Source organism: Sus scrofa, chromosome 8, assembly GCF_054392235.1.
Source record: "Sus scrofa isolate SSC_HxYL_T2T_F1_AM1 chromosome 8, Sscrofa_HxYL_maternal_Yorkshire_Landrace_v2.0, whole genome shotgun sequence".
Classification (NCBI taxonomy): domain Eukaryota; kingdom Metazoa; phylum Chordata; class Mammalia; order Artiodactyla; family Suidae; genus Sus; species Sus scrofa.
The window spans coordinates 15187053-15208969 of record NC_139390.1 but is presented as its reverse complement, the minus strand read 5'-3'; the positions used below and the strand labels follow the sequence as shown (position 1 = coordinate 15208969).

Below are 21917 nucleotides of genomic sequence, written 5' to 3'. Positions count from 1 at the left end.
AAGGATCTAGCGTTGCTGTGAGCTGTGGTGTAGGTCACAGATGTGGCTCCAATCCAGCGTTGCCGTGGCTGTGGCATAGACTGGCAGCTACAGCTCTGATTCACCCCCTAATCTGAGAACGTCCATAGGCCTTGGGTGCGGCCTTATAAAAACAAAAAGACAAAAAAAAAAAAAAAAATGTTGATTTAAATGCTAATCCCATTAAAAATTACATTCAAAGAAATATCTAGAATAGCATTTGCCAAATATTTGGGTTCTGTGGCCTAGCTAAATTGACACATAAAATTAACCATCACAATAGTTACAAATTTAACTGTGTTATGAGTGGTTATATGGTTTAATGGTTGCTTTGGAGTTTATAGCACATAGTTTTAACTCAGCACAGTCTATCATCAAGTGATATCATTTTTCTGCACATATAATAAAAAAAAAATCTTGTCACAGTATGCTTTCACTTTTCTGTTCCTGGCTTCTGTGCTGTTGTTTTTATACATTTTATTTTACATAAAACATAATAAGGAGCACTATTACTAATTTTGATTTAAATAATTGGTTGTCTTTTAAAGATATTTAAGTAATAAAAAAGTTTTTTATTTATCTATGTAGTTATCGCATTCATTGCTCTCCATTCGTTATGTAGATCTAGGTTTCCATGGATTTCATTTTTCTTCTACTTGATTGACCACCTTCAATACTACTTCTAGTTCAGGTACACTGCTGCTGACGTCTTTCTGCTCTTAGTGTCTATTTTTTTATCTTTGTTTTTGAGAGAGATTTCCACTGGATAAAGAAGTATAAGTTCGTTTTTTTTCTTCCAGAATTTTAAAGATGTTGCTCTGTTGTCTTCTAACTTGAGTCATTTTTGATGAGACATCTTTTGCCATCTTTATAGTCATTCCTGTGAATATAGCATGACTTTTTTCCTCTTTCCCCAAAACTTACTTCTTTTTAAGAATCATTTTACAAAAAGAAGAATTAAGAAAGTGCTAGGTGAGTTCCCGTCGTGGCGCAGTGGTTAACGAATCCGACTAGGAACCATGAGGTTGCGGGTTCGGTCCCTGCCCTTGCTCAGTGGGTAACGATCCGGCGTTGCCGTGAGCTGTGGTGTAGGTCGCAGATGTGGCTCGGATCCTGCGTTGCTGTGGCTCTGGCGTAGGCCGGCGGCTACAGCTCTGATTAGACCCCTAGTCTGGGAACCTCCATATGCCGCGGGAGCGGCCCAAAGAAATAGCAAAAAAGACAAAAAAAAAAAAAAAAGAAAGAAAGTGCTAGGTTAATTTCCAGTACAGTTAAGTTGCGGCCTCTCGCTTTCCTTCCTAAAGTCTGCTTGCAAAATAAACCACCTTCATTTGGCTGATCTCTCTCTTTTCTTTCTCCCTCTTAGGCAGCTAAATGAATCCAAATGACACTTGCAATATTTTTCTATAAACCAATTTTCCAAGTTCCATATGTTCATTAGAGGCATCAGCTATCCTCCAAGTTACTGCAGGTGATAGTTTTCTTATTTTTCTATCAGCTAAAAGAGTTTTATTATTGCTTTGTTCAGCATCTGTTAACAGTATGTTTACAATTTTTATGTAGTCCGTTGTTTCTTCACTGCTTTTTCACCTTCCACCTGCCACTTAATCCAAAAGCAAATGTCACATATTTTATGTTTTATAATAGCAGCACCCCCACTTTTACATGGTAGTTTTGCTGTGTAACAAACCATCCTAATTTTAAGAGCTGACTACAGTATGTGTTTATCTAGCTCCTGGTTTTGTGAGTCACCTGAGCAATGCTGCTCTGCATTGCTTATTCTTTCATGCGTCTGTGTCAACTGGAACTTGGATAATCTTGACGATGTGTCCTAAGTGTCCAATGATCGGCAGCTTGTCAGCCAGGAAAACTAGCCTGGGCTTCTTCACTGGACAGTAGTAGCAGATGTCCTAAAAGCAGCAAAAGAGGGCAAGCCTCAATGCACTAACGCTTTCCAAGTATGTAATTACAGAAGCTTTCTGATTGGCCAAAGCAAGATGTGAAAGGGACTTCTGAAGATCATGGATTTAGGAAGAAGAAGGATTTGGGGCTATTTTTGCAATTTAATATTTATGGTTAGTGCTACTTTAAAGTCATAAAGATGTTTTCCTATATCACCTTTAAAAAGTTTGCTTTCCCTTTATCTGTAATGTCTTTCTTTAATCTGTGGTGTTTATTTCCTTGTTTCTCTTATATTTGTTATCTAAAACAGATTTTAAGTATATGAACTGTAGATCCACTAGAGATTTCTTAGACTATACAAATGGTACAAATCTAACAAAATGTTGGCAAGATTTACTGACAAATGTGATTCTTGAGGTACTCTAGTAGTGTTTTAGCAATAGAGTTTTTCAACGATTGGTTTATAGCATTCCATTAGTTTCATGTCTACATTATATCTCTAGTTCTGCATACACTACAAAAAATTTAGTATCCATCCCATCACCATACAGTTAACCCCTTTACATTTTACCTTCTCCCCAACACATTCCCCTCTGGGAACCACTACTGTGTTCTCTGCATCTACGTGTTTGTTTTTATTTGTTTTGGTGTGTTCTTTATTTATTGCATTGTTTGTTTTTGTATCCCACATGTTAAGTGGAGACATAATTTTTGTCTTTTTCAGTCTGACTTAATTTCACTTAGCATGAAACCCTCAGAGTCCACCTAAGGTTGTCACAAATGGCACGCTTTTTTTTTTTTTTTTTTTTAATTGCTGCACCCATGGCATATGGAAGTTCCCAGGCCAGGGACTGAATCCAGGCCACAGCTATGACCTACACAGCAGCTATGGCAATGCCAGATCTTTTAACTCACTGCATGGGGCCAGGAATTGAACCTGCATCTCCGTAGGCACCTGAGTCACTAAAGTTTGATTTTCTTTTTTTTTTTCAGTCTATTTTTTTAGGGCCACACTGCAGCATATGGAGGTTGCCAGGCTAGGGATCTAATGGGAGCTGAAGCCACCGGCCTACACCACAGCCACAGCGACATGGGATCCAAGCCACGTCTGCAACCTACACCACAGGTCACGGCAACACTGGATCCTTAAACCACTGAGCAAGGCCAGGGATCCAACCCACATCCTCATGGATGCTAGTCAGGTTTGGTAACCACTGAGCCATGGCAGGAACCCCTGAAGTTTGATTTTTAACCTACTGTTCTGCAGTAGAACTCTAAGATTTTTAATATGAGGAATGAACCTTGTTAAGATATTCTTGAAAAGATAGGAGCTAGAGGCAAAGGAGGCTTCTTTCCTCTTTTTTTTTTTCATCCTAGGCAACTGCTTTGCAATTGCAATAGACAGAATTTGCCTACCTAGTTTAGGCAGAAAATAATAACACGTGTAGAAGTTGAGTTTGCTTGTTTGTTTAACTTAGAAATGCAGTATGAAAACAAATGGATTCTTTGAGAAGGCCTGTAGAAGTAGGCCTTAATGAATGGGTTCTTATTCATTAACTGAAGTCTTTATAGAAACAAAATATTTTACCCAATGATCAGGGAATTCTGATATCAACTCCCTCTTCCTCCACACTATGGAACTCTTAATTTAAGCCTTTGGAAATCCTTTATTTTGTGTGACTGAGAAAAGATATTTTTTTCCACTTTAGTTTGCTCTGAATTCATCAACTCCTTATTGGATTATCTTCTGATACTTTTTCTCTTCTTTTTGATAATTATACTAGGCTATTCCTTTGTTTTCATCAGAGCCTTGAACAATTTGCTGAAGATACATAGTCTTAGCTTGTGCACTTTCTCAAAGTTCTCCACGAGCACAGGCTACGTATAATTACATTGTGGGTCTTTTCTTTCCTTCAACACCCTCTAGGAGATGCTGAATTCCAACACAGTCCACTCTGTTGGGACTACCTTCCCCATCTGTTTTGGCAGAACTGAGTTTCCACCAGAGGACACAGGTCCAGTGTTCTCTGTGATTGTCTTCCACCATGTGCTACAATGATAGATTGGGTGAAATTCTGCTCCTTTTGGTGAAAAAAACAAGTTTGTTGGGATCCAAGGTATTTCTCATTGCATTAAAAAAAAAAAAAAAAAAAAAACAGAAATTGGAGTTCCTGCTGTAGCTCAGCAGGTTAAGAACCCAACTAGTATCCATGAGGATGTGGGCCTGATCCCTAACGTTGCTCAGTGGGTGAAGAATCCATCATTGCCGCAAGCTGCAGCATAGGTTGTAGCGTTGCTGTGGCTGTGGCATAGGCTGGCAGCTGTAGCTCCAATTCAACCCCTACCTGGGAACTTCCATATGCTGCAGGGGTGACACCACCACCCAAAAAACAAGAAAGGAAAATGAAAGACAGAAATCACTACATTTTTTGGACATTACTTTTAAATATTTTGTCTGATATATTTCAGAGTTTTGTTTTTACTGTAACATGTCAATTGTCACATGGATTATATCTGCATGCACTTATGTGCACCTCTCTTCCCTTGTTTCTTATACTTTGCGGCTCTTTCCTTAATTCATTCAAAATACTTCCTAGTCTGTTCCTTGCTAGGGACTAGGCTATATGTAGGTTTTCAGAATTATCATACTATGCAAAAAAGTCCTTTTCCCCACAGAGCTTACAATCTAGTGAGACAAAGAAATTCCAGTGAGTGAGCTATCACAATACCAAGTGAAAAGTGCTTAAGGGAAAAATAGAATACCATGGAAGGAAGTATGTAGTAAAATCCCCTTAAGTAAGGGTAACACTATTACAGAACAGCCCATTTCAAAATATAATCATATATTCAAACCTTCTTAAGTAAGGAAGTGTAATTGGACATTCAATTATCTCCCAGTCACTTTTAAAAGAAAAAACAACCCAAGTGAGAACTTCCATTAAAAATAACTTATGCTGGAAACCAAGGTAAAATGGTTTTTAAACAATTTTAAGACTGTATACTTAAAGGAGAACTATGACAACATTGATCAAACTACTGAAACCTAAATGCTCAAAACGTACTAAAAAGTGCTTAGTAATTCAACAGGATTAAAATTTAGATAGCAAATTAATCATTACATAATCATCTTATACAAAAACTAAGTGAGTGCATTGAAAAATGCCTGGATATATAGATATATAGTCATCTACCTTCAGTGCAAAAGGGTTTTTTGTTGAATGCTTCTTTAACGGTGCTATAAAATAAAATCAATATGAGAAGGACAGGAGAAAAATCCTGAAAAGAAAATTAAATTTCAGATAGATAAGATCAGAATTATAATACAGTTTTCAACACTGTATTATAGAATTATAAAAACATCAGAATTATAATACAGTTTTCAACTCCCTTGTATAGCATTCTAAGACAGCAACTCCAAAGGGCTAAAAGAAACTATTGTCATCTGAATAAAACTGTCCAAAATATAAATTGCTGGTAGCGAATCAGTTGGGAGAGGTAAGCATTTGAAAGGGAATTTATAGATGTAAATGCCACCATGACCATTTCCAACACACGTATTAAAACTGCCTACTTATACGTTAAAATTTCAAAAGGATCTCTTTGCCAACTGCACAATAAGCAGTTCTCTAGATCAAGCTCCCTAAGTGGGGCCCTAAGCAGTATTTATGATTATGAATAACTGTTCTTATAAACAATTCACATAGGCATAGCATTTTTCAGCTTGCAAAATATTTATACTTCTTTTCCGTCACCCTGTCTGGAAGATGTATTTTTAGATTGAAAAACTACATGCTACAATAGTAAAGGGATTGACCAAGGCCATGTAATAGGTAGGGAAAGATGAGAAACCATAATTTAGGTCTCTTGATGTCCAATAGTTGTTGCTTTTCACCACACAATACCTCTTTTTGTAACTAACCCACTACATCCCCAGCCTGAAAGAAAAAAAAAAAAACACTTGCAAGAAATATGACCAGACATATTAGGAAACCATGGTGTAAATTCTAAAGGATCAAGAAATAATCTTTTGTGTATGTGTGTGTAACTTACATAAGAGAACGTGCTGGAAACTTACTGGGGTATATTTGTTGATAGTTATGATGATTTTATTCTTTTTATAACATCTTATCTGTTCCTAACTAAAAACACTAATTCATATTCATTACAGAAAGATTGAAAAATATAAAAGACTATAATGAAGAAAAATAAAAATCACTGATTACTTTCTATTCTTTATTGTGATTTTCTTTGAAAGACCAGGAAAGGTCTTGGCATTTTTATCAAACCCATCCAAAGTCACATTAAATAAATAACACCCTCGCTGTGTTCTGAAATCGTCTCACTCAACTTAGAACCAGGGCATCTTGAAAAATGTACGTGTTATTAAATGAACTTCCAATGACCTGAGTTCATTGCCAGGTATATCAGCCTCAATCTTCTCAAATAACTGCTCTTGGACTGCACTGCTCCTTCATCTGGGAATGCTAACACCAGCTTCCTAAGTGGTTTCTATGCAACTGTGTGAGAAGCAAGGGATCATAAATCCATTCCCAACATTGCCATCAGTGGTCAAAGAAGTGTGGTATCAGAAAAAGCAAAGAAGGAAAGTGCTAGTTATTAATCTATACAAGAAATTTGTGTGCATTTATACAGCTAAGAGTTGATCTTGCTTATGTCTCCAAATTTATGAACTGATACTAGCCTTGCTCATCCTCCCTGCTTTATGTCATCCTCTTCCCTCATCTTTTTTTTTTTTTTTTTTTTTTGTCTTTTTGCCACTTCTAGGGCTGCTTCTGTGGCATGTGGAGGTTCCCAGGCTAGGGGTCTAATCAGAGCTGTAGCTGCCGGCCTACACCACAGCCACAGCAACTCAGGATCTGAGCTGCGGCTGCAACCTACAGCACAGCTCATGGCAATGCTGGATCCTTAACCCACTGAGCAAGGCCAAGGATCGAACCCACAACCTCATGCTGCCTAGTCGGATTTGTTAACCATTGAGCCACAACGGGAACCTCTCTCTTCCCTCATCCTAACCCTCCTTTTTTTCTTTTTTTTTTCTTTTTTTCTTGCTTAATTAGAGCCACACCAGCAGCATATGGAAGTTCCCAGGCTAAGGGTCAAATCAGAGCTACAGCTACCAACCTACACAAAAGCTACAGCAACTCAGGATCCGAGCCATGTCTGTGTCCTACACCACAGCTCACAGCAATGCTGGATCCTTAATCCACTGATTGAGGCCAAGGATCGAACCCCCATCCTCAGGGATCTTAGTTGGGTTCATTAACTGGTGAGCCACAAAGGGAACTCTCTAATCCTTTTTTGTTATAAGATGCTTTGCTAGCAACTACAGTTGAGAAAAATAATTTAGAAGAGTAGTCCAATGGCACTCCCTGCCTACCAAGCATATCTTAATGCCCTGCTAATGCTCTCTGCCTCTGAAACTGACCACACTTATGTCTGGAACCCAACCTAAACCCAGATTGGGACTTGAACCCACATTTTTTTACTCACTCATTGTCTGGTCTTACTGAGGTTCAGGTTCTTTGTGCCTCAGCATCAAAGGAATTCACCAAGAGACAAAGTGATAGGCAAGACATAGATTTATTAAGATAAGATGCTTGTGAGAGATGCAAGCAGCCAAGCAAGAAGGTTTTGCCCCAAGGATTAAGTGGACTACAGTTTTATCATCCAAGGGGAGTGGGGGTGAGAGAAGCCGCCTCTTCCTTTTTCTTGATAAGAGAGTATTTGACCCTACTCCATCCTTATCACTTCCGGAAGTGGGAAACCTGAAGAAAATACTGTTCGCTTCTGTGGGTGGTAATGCCTCATCCTTAAATGCCATTCTCTTATTTCACAATCTGGTAAATTCCTAACAAATCTTCAGGCATTTTTTTACCTCCAAATCCTTCCCAGCCTTCCAGCTCTTAGTCCTCTCTTGGCCAGTAAATACTTCTTCTATGATGAATCATAACAAACATCAGCATGGTTTTATGATTCATTTGTGCATCTTTCCTTCCACTGGACTGTGAGCCCATTAAGAACAAGGAATGGGCCCTACGCATTTTCACACCCCAGCATAAACACCCTACACGTTGAATAACCGTGTAAAGAATAAATGATTGTGTAACAAAAGAATCAAAGAAAGAAGGGAAGAAGGTGGGAGGAAAAAATGAAGGAGAGAAAGAAGGAGAAAGAAAAGGAAGGAGTCCTTTTTTCTTAATAATTCAAAATACTGCAAGAGTGAGAGTCCCAGTCTTGTAGAGTAAGTCATCCTAAAGTTGACTACTCAGTTAGTCTAATAACCACAAACAAAAAGATTATGATCTCCCATAATCACTTGTACCACTGAAGAAAAATAGAAAGGATTTTAAACCTGGCAACCTTGTATTTCTTTATTGATTTCTGTCTTTCACAGACATGCATGGTTTAGTGGAACAAACCTGGGCTGAGACTTATAATAAGAGGATTTTATTCCTGCTCTGTCAAAATATGACCTTGAACAGATCATTTGGTATCCCTTGTCTCAGGCTGCCCAGATTAAAAATGAAACGTTTGAATCCAGGAGCCTTTCTAACGCAAGCAAACTAATGTTCTGGGGATAATTATCAGTTATTTAGATATCAAACTGGACAGGAATTAAGAGTTCTATTGTGGGCTGACTAAAATAAAACTCATGAAACTAAGAAAGACCCCTTTGTACTGCTTTAGGACAGTATGTTTCAATGTGAATTTTATCACCAACCAAATGTAGAGAGTGAAGTGGATAATTACTGTGACAATGACGCCTGGCCTGGGGGGTGGGGGCTGGGGAGTCTTCTGATGAGCAATACAGGTAAGGGGCTGGAACCAGGCCTGTCTTTTTCACAGTTGTATTCCCCCAGTGCCTTGCCAGGTGACAGATAAAAGGTAGAGACTCAGAAAAAAAATGTTAATGAAATAGATCCTTTGTGATTTCCAAATAATATCCCTCAGACTCTTTTAATTAGCAGATAATGTAAGAAATTAAGAGGTATCTGAATTACAATTATGATAGAATCTTATTTTTATACAATCCTCAATATTTACTCATATTGACACATCACATTTCTCTGCCTAATTTGTGGTAGATCTAGAGCTTTCAGTTTAGCACTCAAATTTTGCTTCTCAAAGAATTCATCATATAATGTAATTGTTAGGTCACAACAAGAAGTCAATTCAAATTTCTCACCTTATTCATGTGTATGTGCCTGGCTCACAGTAAGGATTTAACAGAGATTGGTTGAATAGATTTGATTTGAATGAGTCATAACAACTTTGATATTGAAATTCCTGAAAATTTCAAATATTCTTGTAGATTAATTTGTTTTCATTGTATTTTTTTTTCTTGCATTGTCTCAGCATCCTGCTGGTTCTTGAAATAATTCTCTGAACCTCAAACCCTATGTTAGTGAAAACAAAGTTCATAAAATAAACTAATATATCACTTCTTTGCCTGGGGTTAGAGATGGAAACAATAACTAAGAAAAATATGAACTCTTCCTCACTCATCTGATTGTTATCTCCTGAAGCATCAAAATACACCAACGAGAGAAACAAGGGACTACTTTTATTCCTTTGTGGCCATCCTGCAACAAACAAAAAGCGTGAAGAAAATACCATCCTGGTATAGATTGGAATATTTTGGAGCACATGTAATAAAAACTAATTCTGAGTAATTTCTAAGATTATATTTTTTAGAGCGGTTTGCTTCACAACAAAATTGAAAAGAGGGTGCAGAGATTCCCCATGTATCCGAAACCTACACAGGCATAGCCTCTTGCATCATCAGCATCATTCCCAAAAACGGTACATTTGTTACCAAGGAAGAACCTACATGGACACATCATAATGCTCCAAAGCCCATTGTTTATTTTAGGTTCACTTTTGGTGTTATACATACATTCTGTGGGTTTGGTCAACTGTAGAATAACCCATCCATCATATAATATCGAACAGAGTATTTTCACTGCCCTAAAATGTCTCTGTGGGGAGTTCCCATCATGGCTCAGTGGAAGCGAAACTGACTAGCATCCACGAGGATGCAGGTTCGATCCCTGGCCTTGCTCAGTGGATTAAAGATCTGGCCTTGCTGTGAGCTGTGGTGTAGGTCACAGGTGCAGCTCAGATCCTGCGCTGCTCTGGCTATGGTGTAGGCTGGCAGCTGTAGCTCTGATTCAACCCCTATACTGGGAACCTACATATGTCATGGGTGTGGCCCTAAAAAAGCAAAAAAAAAAAATCTCCATGCTCTGCCTATTTACCCACCCCCTACCTTCCTACCTTCACCACTTAGTAAAATGCATTGAGGTTTCCTCTGTGTCTTTCCATAGTTTAACAGATTATTTATTTTTAGCATTGAATGGTAGTCCATGTGGAGGTACCACAGTTTATTTATCCATTTACCTACTAAATAACATCTTTGTTGCTTCCAAGTTTTGGCAGTTATTAATAAGGCTGCTGTAAGCATCTGTGTGCAGGTTTTTGTGCAAACATCACTACTCAACGCCTTTGGGTAAATACCAAGAAGTACAATTGCTGGATAGCATGGCAAGAGTATGTTTAGTTTTGTCTTCCAAAGTGGCTGTACCATTTTGCATTCTCACTAGCGGTGAATGAGAATTCTTATTGTCGGACTAGCATTTGGAGTTGTCAGTGTTCCAGACATTGGCCATTCTAATAGGTACGTAGTGATATCTCATTGTTGTTTTATTGTCACCATACCCAAGGCCATCTAGGTTTTCGTCTATGTTTTGGGGGGAGTTTTACACTTTTTTATTTTACATTTAGGTCTATGATCCATTGTGAGCCAGTTTTTCTGAAAGGTTTAAGGTCTTTCTCTAGATGTATTTTTTTACGTGTGCATGTCCGCTTGACAGTATTATTTGATGAAATGACTATCTTTGGTCCATTGCATTGCCTTTGCGCCTCATCAAAGATCAGTTGATTATATTTATGTGGGCCTATTTTTGGGCTCATTATTCTGTTTAATTGGTGTGTCTGTTCTTTCACGAATGCAGCACTGTTTTGATTACTATAGCACCATACTAAATCGTGAGGTAGGGCAGTATCAGAATTCCAATTTTGTTCTTTTCCTTTCTGTTGGTTATTATGTGTCTTTTGCCTTTCCACATAAACTTTAGAATCAGTTTATTAATATTCATAAAATAAGTTTGCTGGAATTTCTATTGGGATTGCATTCAATCTGTAGATCAAGTTGGAAAAAACTGACATCTTGACAATATTTAATATTCCTATCCATGAACAGGGAATGTCTCTTCATTTATTTAGTAATTCTTTGATTTCATTCATTAGAGTATTATATCTTTCCTCATTTTGAACTTGTGCATATTTTGTTAGATTATACCTAAATATTTCATTTCGGGGGTGCCAATGTAAATAACATTGTGTTTTTAATTTCAATTTTCATTCTTTCATCCTTGTTATATAAAAAAGCAATTGACTTTTGTATATTAACCTTGCATCCTGAAACCTTAGAACTAATTGCTTATTAGTTCCAAGAATTTGTTGGTTGATTCTTTCAGTTTTTGGTAATAAGATGATCATGTCATCTGAGAAAAAAGATAGTTTCCTTCCCAATCTATATTTCCTTTTCTTGCCTTAATTGGATACTTTCTCATCCTTATGGCACAACTCAAAGTTTCTTAAATTAAAATCTTAGAAGTTTTATTGGCTTACATAACTAATTAGAGAAATGATTATAGTGTCAAGCACAGCTGGATCAGAACTCCAATAATATCATTAGGATTCTGTCTCTCCCTCTCTCTCTCTCCTTTTTTTTTTTTTTTTTTGGCTTTTTAGGGCTGCACTCATGGCATATGGAAGTTCCCAGGCTAGGGGTCTAATTGGAGCTACAGCTGCCTGCCTACACCACAGCCACAGCTCATGGCAACGCTGGATCTTTAACCCACTGAGAGAGGCCAGGGATCAAACCCGAATCCTCATGGATCCTAGTTGGGTTCATTAACTACTGAGCCACCAAGGGAACTCCAGGATTCTGTCTCTTTTCTACTCTCTTTCTCAGTCCAGCAACGAAGGGTCTGGCTTTCGTCACATGACATACCTGAAATAACTACTCTGATCTAGGGGCTGGAGAATTATTCTTGGGCAAGTTTGCAACAATGAGTGAACCAATAAAAATGGCAGGTGGTGAGATTGAGAGCCCAACCAGTATCATGTGAAGTGGGGGACTGACACTTCCTAAAGCAGATAAGAGAGTAGAACAGAACAAAGCCACAGAAAGCCAAAATCAGGGTACCTCAACCTGTCACTTTTAGAATCATTGTGTATTACTCATTTAAGCCTCTGATTCCTAAATTAAAAATCTTCTTGGAGTTCCCGCTGTGGCGCAATGGGATCAGCAGCATCTCTGCAGTGCTAAGACACAAGTTCGATCCCCAGCCTGGCACAGTGGGTTAAGGATCCGGCATTGCTGCGACTGCTTCGTAGGTTGCAACTGTGTCTTGGATCTGATCCCTGGCCTGAACTTCACATGCTGCAAGGCAGCCAAAAAAGAAAAAAAAAATTAAATAAAAAATAAATTAATTTTTAAAAATTTTAAATAAAAATCTTGATTCACTGGACAGCAAACAACATCCACGAAGCTAACTGAACAGGCACCCCCATGCGCTTCAGTGTTTTTTGACTTTTTAAGTGCCATTGTTTTCTTTCCCACTCCCTTTTTCACTTTGATGGGCATAACTTGAAACTTACCATTATCTGAAAAACGGCAACTCCTGAAATCTAACATTTAGTTCACCTTTTTGACCACAACTTTCCACCTGTTCAGTCGTCTTGGGCACTGTCTTCTGCCACATCCTGCCCGCTGACTTGACAAACCAGAGCTTTGCTACCACCAGCCCTTTCTGAGTCTCCTCAGGCCCACATTAATCCCGACTGGATGCTGTTGGTCACTCAGTACACTCCGTGAACACTCCTATTCCCTCACTCTGTCTTATAATCATACTTGTATTAATTTTCTGGGGCTGCTATAACAACAAAAAAAAAATCCACAAAATAGATGGCTAAAAATAACAGATATTTTTCTTGCGCAGTGTGAGGTCAGAAGTTTGCAATCAATAACACTGACCCAAAATGGCATTGGCAGGGCAATGCTCTCCCCAGAAGCTCTAATGGAAAATGCATTGCTTGCTTCTTTCAGCTTCTGTTGGGTGTCAGCATTCCTTGGCTTATGAATGCATCACTTTTTTTTCTTTTTAGGGCCACACCCATAGCATATGGAGGTTTCTGGGCTAGGGGTCTATAAGAGCTGTAGCTTCCAGCCTACACCACAGCCACAGCAATGTCAGATCTGAGCCACGTCTTGACCTACATCACAGCTCATGGCAATGCTGGATCCTTAATCTACTGAACAAGGCCAGGGATAGAACCTGTAACCTCATGATCCCTAGTTGGATTCATTTCCGCTGCACCACAATGGGAGCTCCTCACTTTATTTTTAAGACCAGCATCTTCAAACCTCTCTCTGCTTCATCTTCACATCGCCTCCCCCTCTACATGGGTCAAATATCTCTGCTTCTCTCATATGTCCACTTGCAATGGGCTTTAAGACCCGCCTAATCCAGGACAATCTCCTGATCTCAAAATCCTTAAATTAGTCACATTTGCAAAATATAAGGTAATATTCCCAGCTTCCAGGGATTAGGTTGTCAAAATCTTTGGGGGGGGTATTTTTTCATGCATAACAATACCCATGTGGCAAAAAGCCAACTACAAGGTCAGCTAATAATCTCTCTTCACTTGCTGAAAGAAGAAAACCAGATGCATAATAGTCACTACTTATTTATAATTTTTACACCCAGTGGACAGTCCACTACTTTTCCATGATCAAATATCTCTTCCTTTACCCTTACCGTCAGTTAGATGCTTTCACATCCTGCAAAGCCCTCCTGATGGAACAGAAAATGAAAATATCTGTGAGATACTGAAGAAAATATGCATTATTTCTCCTTCACTGTGTGACAGGGACATAATGTCTCACTAGAGGGACTAAAATTTGTTATCACAAACTTATATAATGTGAATTTTGAAAAGGATCTCTTGCTGATTGGAATAATGCCTTCAGTATATTTGCAAATAAATGTCTTGACTCAACTTTAAATATGAAAAAGTATGGATATAAATGAAGAGTAAAAGTGGGAGAGTTTTTGGGCTTTGGTGGTTCTTTTCTTTGCCTGGAATATTTTGGAGAGGTCAAGATTTTTATATATTAAATAAGTAAAAATACAGGTACAATTTAATATATTAAAACAGGTAAGCAGAGAAGAGTAAGAGTTAGACTAGCTTGATTTCAGGGCAAACACATCCACATAGGCATTAGCTGCATCCAATAGCTCGCCAGTTTTTCAGCCCTCCAGAAAAATGCTAGCTCCTCAAATAATATCATGCAGACTTTACTAGCCCTTGCAATAATATAGCGATCCATCCTAATCAGCTGCACCATGCACAAGTACACATTGCAGAAATTATTATCATCGTTATTATTAATCATTAGCTACAGCAATGAAAGATGCAGAAGTAACTCCTACTTACAAAATTAATAACCCCGAGTTATTTACATTATAATCCACAGTAATGCAAATTTATTCCCTTATTGGGAGATGGGAGCAAGAAGCTTTATTTCTCAGCTACGTTAAAACTCTCATTCAGCTGAAATAAATTCGCACAACAGAAAGAACATAAGAGCTGATTAGTGGAAAGATCGCTCAAGGCAAGGGCAGGACTGTGTCTCTTTTTTCCCTTCTGTTTGTTCAGCTTGCAGCAGAGTGCCTGGGACTGAGTAGATGCTAAATAACTGTGTGTTGAATCAATGCTACAGCTGAGTTAGATTTTCAGCTCTGGTAGGATGGAAAAAAGAGAGAGAGATTGATTATGTAGAATGTGATTGGGAGTTTTGATGGACACTTTATGTAAATTATGTAAATTCTCATCAGAGCTCCATGATACAAGTATATTATCCCCATCAAAGGAAGGGGAAAGACCTAGACACTTAGCATATCTAGCTGGCTTTGAACTGCCTTTGCCTGAGACTCTCACTTCTGGCACATGCGTCATCACTTAAGTCCTTGAACATATTCCAGGCTATTACATGCCATTGGCTTCTGCCCAAGCCCTTGCGAACTTCTACTCATCCTTCAGGTCTCTGCATGAAAATCACTTAAAGGGGACTTCCTCAGGTAGGTCTCCTGTTCTTCATTTGTAGCATATACTACAACCCTAAATGATTATCTGCGCAGATCTTTGATTTATGTGTGCCTTCTCCGATAGACTCTGAAACTCCCCATGGGGGGCGGTTATGTGTCTTGGTGGGTTTTTTTTTTTTTTAAATCTCCAACATTTATTACACTCTCTGACATACACTACATTTTCAAAAATATGTGAAGAGGGTTTCCCACTGCACCACAGTCAGTTAAGAATCCAGCTGCAGAGAGTTTCCATTGTGGCTCATCAGTTTAAGGACCCAACATAGTCTCCATGAGGATGGGGGTTCAATCTCTGGCCTTGCTCAGTGTGTTAAGGATCCAGCATTGCCATAAGCTGCAGCATAGGATGGAGATGCAGCTCAGATCCTGTGTTGCTATGGCTGTGGGTAGGTTTGCAGCTGCAGCTGCAGTTTGACTCCTGGCCCAGGAATTACCATATGCCCTGGGTGCAACTGTAAAAAAAAAAAGAATCCCACTGCTGCAGTTTGGGTCACTGTGGAGGTACATTTCAATCCCCAGCTTGGGAATTTCCATATGCTCTGACTGGCACCAAAAAAAAAAAAAAAAAAAGTGATCAGTACATAAATGATAAGAAAACCCAGGCTCACAGAAGTTAAGTGACTTATTCGGTCTCCCAGCTAGTAAATATGATTGGATTTTGAGCTCAGAACATCACATTCCAAAAGCTACATCACAGAGCAACAAAGAAATGGAGGATTGATTTGACATTATAAAAACCCTTTGAGATTAAATAAGCAGATGGTGTTTAATGAAGATATATATAATATCCTTGATAACGTGAAAAAAAAACAGACTAAAAAGGTTCATCAGAAGCATCCCCATCATTATAAAAATAACCCCGTCATAGTTTATGCCAGGTTTCACACTAAACACTGTATATGAATCATTTTTTTAAGCCTCATAATAACTCCAAGATAGGTATTATCATCACTCCTGATATATGAAGAATTAAAAATTTCCCCAATAAATACCTAAGCAGAGCCTGCATGTACTTAAAAGCAAATGTATAAGATTTTCAGACTCAAGCTTTAGAATTTTTGTTGCTGTCTTGTTTGTTTCCTGACTTACAACCTACAGATTTGGGGTGTAAAAATAAGGGTGGCCCAACTGCCAAAACAGAGATTGCAGTTTTAGGCTGACTTACTCCAATATAATATCTAAAATATATCTATAATATATTTCCTTTTATAATATCTAAAAAGGAAATACTCTCTGAGTCGCTTTCCCTGAAATAGTTAACTTTGCATCTACCTAATTTGGGAGCAGGTGCTCTCCTGTCACCTTTCATAAAAAGAAAATAGCATTCTGAAAAGAAATCTATGCGGACTTGCACGAAGCTTAGAAAAGAACTCCCGAAGTGTATGAACTAGAAATTGAGTTTCTAGCTGTGGTGGAGGACACTGCTGCCCCCTTGTGCCTCAATACTGTAATGCAACACTCGGAGATGGCTTGAGGCCGCTGCTCATGTTTCCCATGAGCTCTTTGGCGCCCAGTCAAGTCTTTGTGACTCGATATAACCAGACCGGGTCTCCTCAGCCACGCTGCCTGCCTTGGGAGACCGAAAACAATGCGGGTCGAGGCACACTTCTGTGAGCCTGGCTAATGGTCCCCTTTGGAGAAGAACCTCTGAAGAATCACTAGAAGGCGAAGTGTAGAAGCTTCCCAGCATTTGCAACAAAGGGAACTTAATTAAAGACTATGGACATCCCTTCCTCTTATGGCCCAGCTGCAGAGATTCAGGGCTGCTCCTGGAAACTGTAGCTGAATGAGATGTGAGAAAAGGGCAGAGCATTCTGTTCTCAGGATTGGTAAGGAGAAAGTAGAGGTAAAGACGTATGTAGTAAAATGTGTTTAGAGTTGGGTTTGACCTTGTCCTACCCCCTCGTCCTGAAAGCCAGTGACCAAAGGGCTTGAACTGCTTTGTGTGCATCTCCTCACCATATGTATTTGTGTGAATATTTGAAAAGTGCCTGTCTCTCTGATGGACTGTAAACTCCACATGGATGGGGGCTATGTTTGTGGGTTTAGGAATATTTGTTGACTCAATGATGAATATTTTTTTTTTTGGTGAATTAATAGGGAAGAAAAATATTGGAATAATTAATTCTCTATTAGTTTGGGGGTTTTTTTGTTTTGTTTTGTTTTGTTTTTTGTCTTTTTAGGGCCACGCCCATGGCATGTGGAGGTTACCAGGCTAGGAGTCTAATCTGAGCTGTAGCTGCTGGCCTACACCACAGCCACAGCAACGCAGGACCCGAGCAAAGTCTGTGACCTACACCACAGCTCATGGCAATGCCGGATCCTTAACCCACTGAGCAAGGCCAGGAATCAAACGTGTGTCCTCACAGATGCTGTCAGATTCGTTTCTGCTGGGCCACAACAGGAACCCCTCTGTGAGTTTATTTTTCTTTTCTATAGCTACACTTGCCTTTCATGGAGGCAACTTTGTAAGATAGAAAGGCTTTATAGTCAAACTCTGGTTCAGATCTCTCCTACTGCTTAATATCTCTCTGATCTTGGGTAAGTATCTTCAACTTCCCTGAACCCATTTCTTATGTATTATGTGAGAAGATATCTACCTCCTCTTCCTATTATAAGGATTTAATGATAACATATATCTCCTACACGACCAGGCTCAGTGCCCAGCAGACCATGGGTGATTATTAAACATTACTTTTTGTTCATCTTCCAACCTCTATACTCCTTCAGAGCTTCTTTGGATATACCTTAGTATGGGTTTTTCAAACATCTGAACCTGGACAAATCAAATCAACTGCATACACACACCTACCGCTGTAATCTCTAGCTTATTCTTCTAGGTCCAGTAGTCCTTCCACCAAATTTGTCAGCGGACAATAAAGAGAACCCATTTTCATTTCCCCATTCTGCAGAGAGATGTCATAGAATCACAAGGGGGCCTTTGCTTATGTTAAAATGCCTTGAACTCTAAGGAACTGAAAGTCAGTAAGAAAGGGCTTTTGGAGGGAGGAAAATGTGCATCTTCACATAAGAAGTCAAGAGACAACGAGCACAAATAAGTCATCAAAGAGCCAGCATTTAGCCCATTTGGTATGTCGGGGAATGAGACTGAGAGAGAAGACCATTATTGCAAAGCTTCAGAAAATGCATTCTCTTACCTTTATGTCTGTGCCTGTATATGTACGTCATCATCTTGGTGTTTTTCTCTTGCTGATTGAAAAATTACATGATACCTTTAAGTAGGTTTATTTATTCAGGAGTTTGTTTTTTTTTTTTTTCAGCATCATTAGGCTGATGATGGCAGGCCAATGTGAGTTATCTAATCGATTCCTAAAACTGATTATGTGTCCAATGACCTCAGTGATATAGAGCGGAAATAAATAAGGACAGGACACACCTCAGCGTGCGGAATACTGCTCACACTGCATGCATCACACGTCTATCCAGTTTTTCCGCCACAGATGGTGCTGTGCACGGCTGAGCACATCCTTGGCAGGACATATTCCTTCCAGATCTAGTTAAACTAGAGCTCCAAGTAGTGGAGTTGCCAGTTGTGTCGAAAAGAATACGTTATTTGCACAAATATGAAGAGTTTCCCTTTTTTTGGTATACTGTGAATGCAACTACAGAAAAGACTGTTAAACAGAAACAGCTATGAAAGCTAAAGTCTGAGGTGAAGCAGACACGGGAGGCAGCTATCTAAGATGGCCTGCCCAGGATTTTTGTCTCCTGGTTATTCAGCCAAACACTAATCCAGGTACTGCTATGGAAAGATTTCACAGATGTAATCACAGTCCCTCTGTTAAAAAACAGAGGCCCTTGTGGGTCTGATCTATTCACATGAGCCCTTGCAATGATAAGGCAAGTAGAGGCACAGAGGTGAGGAGTGTTTAACACACCTCTGTTGATTGGAAGATGGAGGGACTGATATGAAAAGAAACCTGGCAAAGGCTGCTGCCTACGAGCCCGCTAGGTCACAGGGAACTCAGTCCTACAACCAAAAGAAACTGAATTCCTCCAACGATCTGAATGAGACCCAGAGTCAGCTGACATTTTGAGTGTGGGATCCTGAGTGGAGAACACAGCTGAGCCGTGACTGACTCTGCCCCACTCACTGTGAGGTGATAAGCTTGTGTTGTTTTAAGTCACTAAGTGTGCAGCATTGTTATGCAGCAATAGAAGAAAACTGATTCACAGGCCTTCTCTCTGGGCACCACTGCCTTTTTTTTTTTTCCCCCCAAAAATGATGTTGAGTACCTATAGAGCTTAGCTGTGTTCTAATCCACAAAATGAGTTGAACAAAAGAACCCTCTTTTGCCTAAAGTTGAGAAAAATCCTTTTTTGAAGGTTCTTTATATCAAATAATTCTACATGCATTCCAGCAAAGGCTCAAGACTTGGGCCAGATCCCAGGAAGCTTTTTCCTGCAAAATGTGGGCATCTTTGAAACTGACAATACTAATGACTTGAATCCAGCTAGAACCCAGATTGGGACTTGAACCCACATTTTTTTACTCACCAGGGTCTGATCTTACTGAAGGTCAGGTTCTTTGTGCTTCAGCATAGAAGGAATTCAGCAAGAGACAAAGTGATAAGCAAGAAATAGATTTGTTAAGGTAGGACACATGTGAGAGATGCAAGTGGGCAGAGAAGGGGGCTCTGCCTGAGGATTCAGTGGGCTACAGTTTTATCCTTCAAGGGGATTAGAGGATTGGGGGGAGGGGAAGCCACCTCTTCCTCTCTCTTAGAGTAGCAGCTCCTCCTTGGTATCTGGTAAGAGAGTATTTGGCCCTATACTGTCAAACGAGGACTGTCGTGGTGCTTATTCAACTCAGCAGAAGGATGGTCCTTAAAATCCTGCCCTTAGTCTGAACCTGAATGCAGCCCCCCCCTCCCCCACCTAATGACCTGAGGCAAATCTCATGCCTCCACTAGTCAAGCAAGCCTGCCTCATTCTGATGGCTTTCTTGAGCAATTTACAGTGGTCTCCCAAATTCCCTAGGTTTCCCTCTCTCTCTCTCTACAGTCCCTTTTCGGGACTTCTACAACTACCTGTGTAACTATCCTACTCCATCGCCATCAACTTCGTTTTGCAGAATCAACATAAGTGACTTGGAAATAGAATTTTAAAAGAAAGCAATATTAGTAAAATTCTTAAAATAATGCACATCATGCCAATGAGTTATCATTTCTTTCACAATAAAATGCTATCACTTTTCACATTTGATGAACTGAGACTCCCTGGGACATTTAGTAGAGCTAAAACTTGAGCTTGTTCTGTTATAGCAGCTGCCCAGCAGCCCCGCAGCCGCAGTGTATCAGCTCTAGCGGCAGCTGTAGTCTATCAGCTCCAGCAGCCCTGTGGCCGCAGTGTTTTCAGTTCCAGCAGCACATTTACCATGCATGGAGACCTCAGGATCATCATGCAGGTGGGCTCAGAGGAGAGCCCTCTGGGGTCTGAGCATCAAGAAGGGTTTCACAAGGCTTTTATGGGCTAGCTCTTCTGGGTCCGTGCTTGGCTGGTCGGACCAGAGTGAGAACAGGCAGGGTTATTAATTGGGGATGCAACTTTACAGAAGCTGGTGCATGGGGGAGGGATGGTTAGGGGAAGTTGGCTGGACTTCGCTTAGTCATCATGTCTGGGGTCTCTCTCTTTACCTTTTTATTGGGACCTTTTCTCCTACAGTTTCTTTGGTTTGGGTTTTGGTTTTTTGGCTGTTAATCTCATGTAACGTTTCCCTCTTCCCTGCAGTCAGAAAGAAGATCTAGAGGTTGTGGAAAGTAACATAATGTCTTTTCTATCAAAGGAAATCTTGATTACTCCACTTTGCTCTGGTTTTGGCAGAAATGCCCCCGCGACCCCCCTCCTGTTTACCTCTTCTCCCAGCAACAATTTGTTTCAATTAGCCAACCGGGAAGAATGTGTGCCCGACCAATGGGAAGGGGGCGGGTACATCACCTGTGTTAGGGATAAATAGGGGGGGTCCTTTGGCCTGCGCACTTTTTGAAGTATCAGCTTCGTGCCCTTCTGCAGAAGTAAAGAGCCTTGTCAAGATTTCTCCTTGTCCACATGTCTCCCTTTCTGACATTGGCGACCCGAGTCGGAGTTATCTTAATTTCCAACAAGGTGAGGAGAAAATTTGCCTTGCACCTTATATTTCTTCATCATCTGGTGTGACGGTGGGACCACATTGGGCTGGAGGCTGAGGCTGAGGACGTGCCTACATCTCCACATGCAAGAAGCTGAGGTGAACTTGAGCCTAATCTCTTTCCCAACATTATGTAAAAAAGTCTCCCCCCACCCCTTTTTTTTCCAATCTGAAATTCATGTTGAACCATTTTGGCCCCAAGGACTATATCAGAATGTAGATTTATTGATGCAAATTTTAGAAGCAGAGAAATACCTGACATGTTGGCTATTTCCAGTTTTTAATTTTTCTCCTTTTGCAGGCATTAGTGATTTTAATTTTCATTTGTTTTATTTTTCTGTGATGTCAGTATTTCTGTGAGTGTATTTTACAGATAAAAAAATAGACTGAGAGAAGGTAAATGACTTGCCATGGGCTTAAATGCCTGGGAACATTAGAACAGAAAGTTAAAGCTAGATTTAGTTCTTAGTGATCAGCTTGTATGTCCTGAAAACTGAAGGGCTAATCCTATTATTTTGAAATGAGTTTTAACAACCCAGTTGTTGAATACAATATGGTTTTAAAAATTTGTTGGAATAAGAAGTGTTTGT

The 21917-nt window shown here is 39.6% G+C and overlaps 1 protein-coding gene across 9 annotated transcripts in view; it reads left to right on the top strand.

Moving 5' to 3' along the window:
- The window catches only part of KCNIP4 (potassium voltage-gated channel interacting protein 4), a 1125192-nt gene that overhangs the window by 1063265 nt on the left and 40010 nt on the right, over nt 1-21917 (top strand). The window contains exon 1 of one of the 9 annotated variants that reach the window (XM_084971646.1): nt 21178-21305. The exons of 7 other annotated variants lie outside the window; for them this stretch is intronic. In XM_084971646.1, the coding sequence (XP_084827772.1) occupies nt 21249-21305 (57 nt within the window). In that variant the 5' untranslated portion in view covers nt 21178-21248. Of the gene's footprint in view, nt 1-21177; nt 21427-21917 lie in introns of those variants that run through there. One more of the 9 variants, XM_084971648.1, reaches the window with a different exon arrangement.